Source organism: Pezoporus flaviventris, unplaced genomic scaffold, assembly GCF_033815535.1.
Source record: "Pezoporus flaviventris isolate CSIRO_AGI_PZ_B2104156 unplaced genomic scaffold, CSIRO_AGI_Pfla_v1 ptg000002l, whole genome shotgun sequence".
Classification (NCBI taxonomy): Eukaryota; Metazoa; Chordata; class Aves; order Psittaciformes; family Psittacidae; genus Pezoporus; species Pezoporus flaviventris.
The window spans coordinates 42,155,833-42,167,982 of NW_026892550.1; the positions used below are offsets into that span (position 1 = coordinate 42,155,833).

General features: G+C 41.5%; 1 protein-coding gene and 1 long non-coding RNA gene across 3 annotated transcripts in view; both read right to left on the minus strand.

Annotated features, from left to right (window-relative positions):
- Positions 1–6,229, minus strand: part of GUCY1B1 (guanylate cyclase 1 soluble subunit beta 1) — a 41,990-nt gene extending 35,761 nt beyond the window's left edge. Inside the window, exons 1-2 of one of the 2 annotated variants that reach the window (XM_061475942.1) lie at positions 6,183–6,229; positions 5,821–5,894 (exon numbers count right to left, since the gene is read on the minus strand). In XM_061475942.1, coding sequence (XP_061331926.1) covers positions 5,821–5,894; positions 6,183–6,185 — 77 coding nt within the window. In that variant the 5' untranslated portion in view covers positions 6,186–6,229. The remainder of the gene's footprint in view (positions 1–5,820; positions 5,895–6,182) is intronic. The other variant, XM_061475951.1, reaches the window with a different exon arrangement.
- The window catches only part of LOC133280945 (uncharacterized), a 185,943-nt gene that overhangs the window by 90,709 nt on the left and 83,084 nt on the right, over positions 1–12,150 (minus strand). The window lies entirely within an intron of this gene.

Sequence of the window (12,150 nt, forward strand, 5' to 3'; positions counted from 1 at the left end):
TACATGGCTCTTGGGGCAGAAAATGCCTGTTTTGCTACTGTGCAAATTTTAAAACGGATATTATTTTCTAGAATCAGTTAAAAAAGTGGTTTGACCTTTAGGTAGTTACTTTTTGCAAACACTGAGTATTCAACTTCAGTTCTAGTTTTTACATGCTCATCAGGCTACACATGCATTTGTGGGGACAGCAGTTGACTAGTTATGCCATTTGATTTCCCAAAACCAGATTTTTCATGTACCTCTGTGGAAAAAATACTAATTTATTCTACAGCCTTGTGATGAAGCATTTTAATGCATTTCTTAATAAGATATTTGAGTTCTTACTCCTTTTCTTGGCACTATATTTGAAAGTGTCACAGCTGAGCATCTAACCTGGCCTAAATTCAGATTTAGGAGCCTGTAAGAAAATCCTGTATTCATTTAATCAAACACAGAGGGATACTGTTGGGAAACACAAGATAAGCAACTATGTACATATTCCCTGCTGACAGCACTGCTCTAGTTCCCACATACTGTCCCGGAGTTGTTTCAGGAAGACAATCCCTCTTAATGCTTGTTAAACAATTAAAACTTTATAGCTGCTGAATGGAGTGCTCAGAATTTCACACATATTGGCTGTTCAGCTCAGCCAAATGTGACACCTGTTGCAGAAGAACTCAGACTTTATCATGACAGAATCCCCTTTTAAAAACATGTAACCACACAAGTATTTAAATATCAGAGAAGACAGGACTTCACAAACTTTGGATTTTTTTTTTGTTTGGTTGTTTTTTTTAATGAAGCAATATCTGTTTTGTTTTGGGCAGGCACATAGACAGTAATTCCATGCATACTACTATCACATTCACACATCATATCATCCAGCAGTACAAATTTGGCTTTGATCAGACATGAGCACACAACTGCATGTATGTGAGACTAGTTAGGCCTGATATTTTTTAATTTATGCTAGTGTCATGGTTTAAGCCCAGCTGGTAACTCAGAACCACGCAGCTGTTTGGTCACGCCCCCCTTTTATCTCCCCCTCTAGCTCTGGGCAGGATGGGGAGGAGAATCGAAAGAATGTAAATCCCACAGGTTGACATAAGAACAGTTTAATAACTAAAGTATAATATAAAACTACTATTACTACCGTAATAAGGGAAATAACAAGCGGAGAGAATATACAACTAAAAAGGGAAGGGAAAAAAAAACAATAAACACAAGTGATGCACAATACAATTGCTCACCACCCGCCAACCGATACCCAACCCAACCTGAGCAGTGATCTGGGCCTTCCAGGTAACTCCCCCTAGTTTATGTACTGGGCATGATGTGCTGTGGGATGGAATACCCCTTTGGCTAGTTTGGGTTAGGTGTCCTGTCTCTCCTTCCTCCCAGCTTCTTTTGCCCCTTATCACTGGCAGAACATGAGACAGAAAAGTCCTTGATTAAGAGTAAGCATTAGTTAGCAACAACTAAAACACTGGTGTATTATCAGAACTGTTCTCAAACTGAAACACAGCACTGTATAGCTACTAAGAAGAAAATGAACTACCACCACCGAACCCAGGACAGTACGTTGGTGCGTTGGCCAGGAATCGAACCCGGGTCAACTGCCTGGAAGGCAGCTATGCTCACCACTATAACACCAATGCAGATTTTTTATTTATGTTGGCTAGCATTTATGTTAGCTGCAGAGGAACTGAAGATATCTAATGCCAAAAGAATCTTCAGCACCATTTTTTCAAGCCATTGCAATTGTGGCCACACAATCTGAAATAGTCCTGAAATGACAAAATAAGGGATTTGAGAGAGATTTTCTCTTGGCCAGGGAAGGGACAAATCAAAAGTGTCTTCTTAGCAAAAATGTGATTAATAGCTCTAAGTAAAAGTTTATTTACTAATAACTCTTTCCACAGCTAGTACAGTGCTGAACAAAGCAGCATATCTCCATGTATTCCAGGTCCTAAATCCTCCTTTCCAAAGAAACTAGGAGGACATTGAGTGAACTACCATGACAAATGTATATGCAGCTTACAACTGCCAGTAAGTAAAAGAAATTATGATGCTAGATCAACTTCACTTCCCAATAAGAAAAACCTGCTACTGCAGAATTCAGCAACTGCATAAGAATTCTTTCCAAGCAGCTCCCACTCCCCCTCTCATCCAGCTCTGCTAAATCCCTCTAATCCTTCCAGGGTTTCATCATGAAAAACTCTCCACAAGCCCAAATTCTCAGTTCTATGAGTGGCAGCCAAAGAAAAACTTAAGGAGAAATTAATTTTTGAGACTTTGCAGTTGAGAAAAGGAATAAAGGCTCCATAAATGAAGATTACCTCTCATTACTCATATACTGGCTTTCTTCATCTTGTTTTGAATTCATCCTATTCAGGATCAACAATGTTGATTCAGAAATAGATGGCTTTAAGTTGTTTGGGGTTTAAAGCTTTTTAGTTCCAGTTCTTTAGGAAAACCAAGCCATATTTCCATTGAGCTGACAAAATTGATATTCAGTCGTTTACTTATGCTCTGTTTTAAAAGTGGATTAAAAAAACATGGAGTCTAACTTTCCCAAGAATACCACTCTGGGTTATTTAAAACCAGAATCAATATGTATGTTTTCTAGATAGACTGTGGTTTGACAGGAATGTTGAAAAATGAATGAAATAGCAGAAGCAGAGACTCGAAATCATCATTCTGACTCAGTTAATGCTAAGTCATATCAACGAAAGCACCATTCTCCCAAAAGCATCAAATTCAATTATTTGGTCTCCCAAATTCTACATGTAAGAACTTCATTCAACGTCACATTTGACTGAAGAAGCCACAGGAGACAAAAGTTTTCATGCTTCAGATGGAGGATACCCTTTAAATTCAATATTTAACTTTTCTGAATGTACTTTTTTGAAAAATGAATTGTTTCCATTACTTCAGTTTATTCTGTTCTAGGTTTTCTTTTCACTTCTATCAATATTAAGTTCAAATTCACTCACTGGCATTTGAGAATTCCCTCAGCAATCACAACCCACCACTCTGCAATGCTGATTCACAGCTTCTGCATTGACTTCAGGGAGAACAAAATAGCAGCATGTGATTAGCTCAACACAAAAAATAAAGCTTAGATGTCAAATTTTGTACCAAACTACCCAGAGGCCTTTCTGCTTGACAGAAATGCTTAAATTGTTGCAAATGTAGCAAGTTCAACCATACTAGCAGTGCGAAGTTCCTCTCAATTTTTAAAAACAGCCACAACACAGCCGAAGATTGTTAACTTCAACAATTACTCCTCCAATTCAATCATCACTGAATTCAGCTGATTCAACCCAGCATGACACAGCACTGGTCTGTATCTTCCCATTCTTTTCTACATGATTTACACTTCTAACAAAACCTCTGCAATAAGTCTGTATTTACATAAGCTAAAACACCTAACCACTTCCACATCTCCTCTGCAAGTGCACCACAGGAACCTGCAGTACCCAAAAGTACCTAAATCGACAAGCATTTAGCGGCTACCAGTTGAACGTGTACCATCCCCTAAATAAGCACCACTATGATTTTTTGCAGTAATATATATACAGGGGTTTGTTTGCTAGTTTCTAAACTCTAGGATATTCTACTTGTGAAGATAAATCCTGCTGAGTATCTACCCTGTTGCAAACACCTTTTGCATCAGGAGGTATGGCAGCTGTTGCATATACATTGGCTCTTTCTTGGAGATCATGTTTCATTCTTCTGTTTGGATGGTGGTGTGCTACAGTTTCCTTCCAGAAAGCCATCTTCTCTGCAAGCTAATAGCAGGGCCTAGCTGTTGGGCTGCTACAAGGCAGAAATGTTTCTCCGCTGAAAACCAGCAACAGGATGTAGGAGCTTCCTGAATTCCCACAACTGATCTTAGCAAAGTATTTCATATCTTTCTACCTTTTTTTTTTTTTTTCCAAAACATTAAATAAGTAGTATTCTTCACAGGCTTTAGTTATCTTCAGTAATCTATTAGGTGTGTATAAAATCTTAAAAGACAGGATGCATCAGGAATCATGACTAGGTTCTGACAGACTGCAGCATGACCTTGTACTAGAAGATGAAATGTTGTATCTTTTCAGATAGATTAGTCTTAAATACAAACTCAATTCTGCATGAAAGTAGACCGTAACACTGATGGGCATCTTGGTAAGTGATGGCATGCCAGGAAACAGTGAACATGATTTTCTTTTATACATTTTTTGTTATAATTTTCATAAAAATGATGTATGTATTGCTATTCTTTTAATTAAGTTTCTTAATTAAAAAATTTAATGCATCATATGAAACCAGTATCAAGAATTCAAAATAGAGCAGTGTGTTTAGATAAGGTATGTAAGAAAAATAAACTTGCATAGTTCACATGACCTACATCACAAAACTGTTGACATCCACTGAATACTCATCTATGCAATCCATAGAATTGTATTTGCCAGGAGTAGCTTATGGACTGTCAAGGATCACTGGAACAGCAAATGTCTGCCAAACCAGAACCGGGACTCTCCATTTCTGGTGATTTTAAAGACTCAGCTAGACAAAAGTCATAGCTAGGCACTGATATAGTGCCCGTAACAGTCCTGGTTGGAGCAGATGGACTAAATAACCTCCAGAGGTCCCTTCCAACCAACATTTCTATGACTCCCTGATTTCATGGTACTGTGTCAGATTACTACATTCTTAATGAATGGATTAATGAAAAAAAAAAAAGTGTCATGGTCACAAAAATCTCAGTCAAGAACAGTCCTTTAACTCCAAAAACTGTATTACAACAATAGCAAAACTGTTACATCGACATATTGAAATTGGCCCAAAATAAATGGGAAAGAGGAGTATAGAAGAAGGTGTCCAGTTGAAAGAAGACCACTTTTTCCAAGTTGGATAATCTATTTCTTCTTTAAAACATATGATACCAAGAAATCATATGGAACCCTTTCTTCAAAGTACAGTTACCTGATGCTTTACAAAGTAAGCTTAAAATTCTATGAGCATTTATGTCTTCTTAAAAAATATTTCTTCTAGTTTGGCCGAAGTATCAATACCACCATATTTATGGTAAATAGAATTTTGTTCTCACTACCCATTTCAAACTTTCTGTGCAATCTCACTATTCATCAAAAGTTTAAAGACAGTCATCTCCTTGGAAAAATGCTATACTGCCAGACTAGCAAGGGCGTGACACAAGAAACCAGAGTTCAAGAGCAGAAAACCAAAAATCATTCTTATACATGCATTCTTATACATATTTCTATATAGCAGTTAGTTTTTCTAATTTCAAGCTGATCAAATTACCAAAATTTCACACTCGTTTTTGATGGAGAGTTTACTAGCTAAACACTGCAGTTTCAGTTCCTTTAGGAATGCAAAGAGATGCAACTGTTGCATGGTTCATCTGGTAGTCTGACTCAAGGAAGGGCTTCTGTGGTTTCTGGGACATTTTGCCCACACACTATTTCTGCTATATACTTTTTATAACCAAAGGAACTGCAGGTATCAATGCCATCTCCGCTGCAGCTCCTGAACAGCAGTAACAACGGGACAAGGTGCGTCTCTGCAGCGTGAATAAAGGCCCCGAGCAGGACCAAACGCAGCAAGAACCGTGTTGGTCTTGTGATGGACGATAGCCACATCCTGGGGTCCGCTGACACACAACAGATGTTTATACAGACCTGCCGGTACCGGTCGCAAACGGGGCACCGCCGGCCCGCCGCCACCCGGCCTGGTACCGACGTTCGCGGGCGACGCCGAACCCCGGCCCCGCCCGCCCGGAGCGGAGGAACACGCACACAGACACACGCACACAGACACACGCACACTTACTTGATGTCCTCCCAGACGGCAGGCCCGTAGTTGCGGATGACGAGCAGCTCCAGGGCGTGATTGACGAAGCCGTACTGAGGGGCAAACCAAGACAGCGGCACAGTCAAGCGCCAGGCGGGGGAGCCCCTTCTACAGCCCGCAGCATCCCATCCCGGTGGGAACCAACCACCCCAAAACACTACACCACCCACCACCCCATCTCCCTCCAGAAAACAAAGGGCTAGGGCCCGGCTCCCCTCACAGTTCCCTCTTCCCAAGCAGATTTGGCCTCCTTCCTCCCACCACCCAGCCCAGCCCAGCCCAGCCCAGCCCAGCCCAGCCCAACCATCCACCGCCATTGCCAGTCTCCTGGCGGAGCTCACCATGGTGCCGCCGCCGCCACCCCTCCGCCGCCGCCGCCGCCGCCGCCGCCGCCGCCGCCGCCGCCGCCGCCACGGAGCACAAGATCGGCCCCGGTTGCCTCACAACCTCCCCCGGCCACCACCTCCCCGAGTGGCATCCACCGAGAGCCAATGGCGAGCGCGGCAGCGGTACTGTCCTCCAATCAGAGGCTGAGGCGGGACTGCGGGTAGCCTGGGTTTGGGGATGCGGCGGCGCGGCGGGGGCTGGGCGCGGGGCAATGGGAGTGGCGGGCCTGAGGGGCCCGGGGCCGCGGGGGGGCCGCTGCTGTTGCGGCTGGGCGGGATGAGCCCTCGGGTGCTGAGGGCGGCGGGATAACGGCGTTAGCTGTAGTCTGGGGCTGGCGTGTGGGGGAGAGGGAAGGAGGGACAGGCCTAGGGAATACGCACATCCCTCTCGGCTATTCTTTCCCGATGCTCGCCTCAGAGGGGAACCCTTTGAACATCTGACTTAAGAGTTTCCTAGCATCAAAAGGATTTCCCAGATGCTTTTTTCCAGCTGGAGTCGTTGGGAGTCGGCTGACACTGAAGCAGAAAGTATATCAAAATGCAGGTTCATAGTGGTTAGCTAGCTATGTGTAGGGCAACGTGTGCTCTGGTGTCAGTGCCCTTTGCAGTGGTTGTGTTTGCAGGAACAGATAATGCTTCCTCAGTTGTTCATATCCCAGTGCAACCTCTTAGCTTTTGGGGAAATAAATGCACCCTAAAAAGTGAAGAATCTGAGGGGCAAAAGATTGGCTGAACAGGGCGCTGGGCCACCTAGACTAGGTCATGATTTGCCTAGAAAAGTTAGAGCAAATGATCCTCGGGGTCCCTTCCAACTGGTATTCTGTGAATCAGTGAAAATTATTTCAGGCATTCTGTTTCTGTGCATTCATTTCTTCAAATGCAGATGAAGTCGAAAGCATGATAACAACTGCTTTCATTAATATTTGGTGGGTGGGGCTGCGTTGTTGACTCCTTGTCAGTAGCCACTGTGAACAAACACTGCATTATCAATAACTCGCTGCGTATGGATTCTGAAAGGGTTCTCCAAGTAAGATATGACCGTTACGACAGGAGGTTTTGAGCAGAGGATTGCTGACAACATGCCAAAGACAGTTCAGATATAACCCACTGTCGTCATATGTTATCATATACACAGAACAAAAAACATAACCTCCTGTATGAAGATAAACTGAGAAAGTTGCGGCTGTTCAGCCTGGAGAAGAGAAGGCTGCGTGGAGACCTCATAGCAGCCTTCCAGTGTCTGAAGGGGAGCCATAGGGATGCTGGGGATGGAGTGTATTAGAGACTGTAGTGATAGGACAAGGGGTAACTGATTAAAACTTAAACAGGGGAAGTTTAGATTGGATATAAGGAGGAAATTCTTTACTGTCAGGGTGGTGAGGCACTGGAATGGGTTGGCCAGGGAAGTTGTGAATGCTCCATCCCTGGCAGTGTTCAAGGTCATGTTGGACAAAGCCTTGGGACATGGTTTAGTGTGAGGTGTCCCTGCCCATGGCAGGGGGGTTAGAACTATATGATCTTAAGGTCCTTTCCGACCCTAACTATTCTATTATGCATCACTTGAAGAACGCATTTAGTTTAGAGCTCTTTGTACCATCCAAAGACTGGATCTCAGTGCATGAAATAAAAATACTATGGAGACTGCTGGGTTTTTTTTATAACTTAAAAGAATCAAAATATGTTCAAGAGGTAATGACATTATCTAGAAGCATTATGACATAAATATGTGATGGACTACTGCTGAAGTAGCTCTTGGGCAGAGACCTTGGTACATCAAGTCAGTAGAGCCATAGATGCTAATTTATCCAGATGGATTCTAGATATAAGTAAAATTGCAAAAGTTCAGACTTTACTAAGAAAGTGCAAAATAATTTTAAAATTTGAACTATTGACATAGTTCATGAAAAAAAAAAGTAAAAATGTGAAAATGGAGTATGTGTGTTGGAACTTCCATGTAAATAAGTTAACAAATGACAGCTTTTAAAATCTTCTAAAATCTCATGTGTTGCTTGGTGAACTTTCAAATCTGTGTCAAGATCTGTTAAAATTGCTCATAAGTGAGGAGACAGATTACAGGTGGATAACCATTAGAAATTTGGCAAACATCATCTCCAAGAACACTAGCAGGAAATCCTGCTTTTGGGTCATATAGGTATAATAATTCTACTGAGTTTAACACATTCCCAATCTACTGGGAAAACCAATTCAACATTTTTTAAAGAATGACCCAGAACAAAAGTTTCAATGTAACCAGTTAAAACCATAGAAATAGTGTGCTAATTTTGAAAGGAGGAAAGAAAATTTCTAGGAAATAACCAAGCAACTGGTTGAAGATGCCTGCGTAGAAAACCAGACAAAAGCGAAGAGATGAAATCTCTAAGAATCTCTTAAATCTCCAAGAAATTGGCAACAGAAATGATACAATAAATCATGTTGCTGAAACCAGACAAAAGGCTATTTTTCCCCATACCTGAGAAGGGGTCAGCTAGTCACCAATTAACTCGGGTTCAAGTACATCAGGTCTCCGTCTGCTTTTCTGATTTGGTAGCAAGGAAGTTTTGGAAAAGTGGGAAACCATATCCTATAATACAAATGTTGTCGTTACATGTGCTTTGTAATCTTTGTGTGCCTACTGGTGGTAGTGAATTTACACTACTGGAAGATCTAAGACAACGCCTGGGAGTTTTGCCCTCTGATGTTGTGTAGTCTTCCTCTTCACATACCTATAAAACAGTTTTGAGAACACAAATTGTCAAGGAAGTCCTGACAGCACATCCCAGGCAGGAAACAAGAAGACTGGATTGAGAATCAGTGTTAACATTTCCATTCTTCATAACTTTCAAGAGGATCTGCTTGTTTAGTCTGTATATGGGGTAAATCCTCATGCACATATAATACTAGAGAGATTATATAAAATAATTTTGGGGTACAGTTTCCAGAAAGTGGATTATCCTGACAATTTCTTGTTACTGATACTTTGAAAAAGTGCTGATATCTGCAAAGGTTAATTGTGAAATTCCCTTTCTTCCTTTGTTTTGGTTCAGGCTTGGTAGGTTGCCTTTGCAGGTTGCTCTTGCCTTTAAACCATTGCAATACAAGTGGAAGTTCCAGCATCCCAGGAGAGATTTGTAAAATGTGAACTGAAACCAGCATGGGCAGAATTAATGCAGACAATGATTGATTTATTTTCTAAAACAGGGATCCCCTTTAAACATTTGGAAGATGGTGAATTAAAGAATTCAACAAAGTGATTTTCTGAGAGGGGATTGCCTCCATTCCAGATGCCTGTGAATCAAGACTATCTGGTAGGTCTTAGGCAAGATTTTGTTTCGGCTGAAGGAAAGGATCTAAGTCAATAAGATAAACTACATATGGGCTATGTTTTTCAAGGCCTAACCCTATCATTATCAGTACTGCTAGGTCACATGCATCATGCACATAATGCAACCATTTGGACTCTATCTGATGCACTTCCATAAAGCATGCAGCTTGTTCATTATAGCCCACAGTCTCATTTCCATTTTGGAGCCCTCATACACTAGGTACAGCTTCTGATCTTGCTGCTCAAGATTCTTTTTGGTATTCAGGAGTGGGAGGGTAGCCGTGACACTAGCCACAGCTGGGATGTGTATGAGATGGAAAGGAGCCTTTTAGAAAGTTATTTTTGTAACTAAAATCCTACCAGGCAGCTTCACCACTTTGTGTCTTCCTGAACATGTTTCTCATGAGGAGTTTCCTGCACTGGCCATCAGAAAGCCAAAAGAGTTGCAGTCACTGATTACAGGAAGAAAACAACTGCTGTACTTTTTAAGTGGTGGTATACATATTTTTTCCTGATTTGAGATGCTAGCTTCATCTGGAAATTCTTGGTGAGATCCATGAAAACAAAGAGTAGCATGAGATCCTTTTATTGTGTATGAAAGAGCAGTTGCAGAGACAATGACTTTGGGAAAACAACTAGCTGGCCAAGAACATCTACATTCAGTTTAATATGGCTTGCATTAATACACGAGCACTATAAAACAAAGTACTGTAATAAGATGCATTTTTTACTTTGGACTTTGCTTTTACAGTTTATATTGTTACCGTAATCCTGAATAAAAATGTTGCCTCACATGGTATTGCTGGATTTCACTTACTGAAGATGGAGTTACTTTACTGACATCAAACTGAACTATGGGTATTTTCTAGTTATCTGTTTCGAATTGTAATGGTCTGAGACTTGACATTTGGTATTGTAATAATACTACTTCTCAGGTACAGAGAAATTCCCTCAAGATCACTTCAGAAAGATTCATTATTTGGTTTAAACCAAACCAGACAACTTGTTCACTCACTTCACCCCCCCTTCTTGCCCTCCCTCTACTCCCGGAGGGACGGAGAGTCAAAAAGAATGCAACTCCCACGGGTTGAGATAAGAACAGTTTAGTAACTAAGGTAGAACACAAATCACTACTGCTACCACCAATAATAACAATGATAAAGGAAATAACAAGGGAAGAGAATACAACACTTCACCACCAGCCAACTGATAACTCGCCCCCCCCCCCCCCCCCCCCCAGCCCGACCAAGCTCTGACCGATACCTCCTCCAACCCCGCAGTGCACCAGCCCTTCCGGCTAACTCTCCGTTACATCCTGGGCATGACGTGCTGTGGTATGGAATACCTCTTTGGCTAGCTTGGGTCAGGTGTCCTCTCTCTGCTTCTTCCTGGCTTCCCCTCCTCACTGGCAGAGCATGAGGCTCACAAAGTCCTTGGCCAAACCAAAACATCACTATCAGCTCTGTTCCCGAGCCTAAAGTCAAAACACTGCACTGCACCAGCTACCAAGAAGGAGAAAAATGACTGCTACTGCTGAACCCAGGACACTACTGTACCACTACACACTATTTCACTATGCCATTACATTCATCTTCCAATACTGATATTGACAAGCTTTGACTGAAACAGTCCTCAATGTGTCAGTGCTGTTCTGTAATGCCATAACCTGTGCAGACTTGAGAAACTCTGTGCGCTCTGCCCATTCCTGTAAGGTGAATGTAATCTTAGCAATGTAGAGCCAGCTAATCATATATCCAAATCTTTCCTAATACCTTCTGCAATCAGTGAAAAGACTTCTGTTAATTTTTCTAGGCTTGTACTCCAAAGCTCCTGGGAATGTTACTGTCCTTGATATTTTCTTTGGCAGGTTTTGTTCAGGCTGAAAAATTCAGAAGAGTGAAAGTATATCTATGACTTAATCTGCCCCCCTTTCACATCCTTGGGATGTTACAGCATGTGTTCCTCTGCATTATTTCCTATTAACATGCTTTCAGGATGATCATATAAACATGGCAGTTCTTGGTGTAGGGGCACAAGAATTTGTAACTTTTTACTGCTTAGAAGATGGGAAATAATTTCAGCACAGATCTTTGAAGGAGGCTTATAATGGTGCTACAAAGCACTGTGGTTATTTCCACTTATATTAGGAAACAACTGGCTAAACTTGACTTCACTTTAACCACCAAAAGCAGATGAGACACAAAACTTTATAAGGTTCTTTACTTTGTCTGAGATTTTTTCACAGTTTATTATTTCTTCAACTGGCTCTGCAGTTTCATGTTCTAGCCTAAGTACATGTTTAACATTCAGATCATACTGTTTGTTTTTGGGAGAGTATGGATCTTTAAACCACTGCACCTCAATGTAGCAGTAGTTCTGGAACCGCTGACTATCTTCCATCTTATGCTTCATAATCAGAACAATGCTGAGTAATGTAAGACAGTGAGTTTTACTCTCTGCCTTTGCTTGGCAGAAAAGAACTGTGATTTAACTCATATGAATGGATTAGGAAATTAAAAAAAAAAAAAAAGTTTATATCTGAGTATTTCCTTCGTATGTATTTGTGAGCAGCCGTACCATGGGAGATGGTTTTAGAGGTAT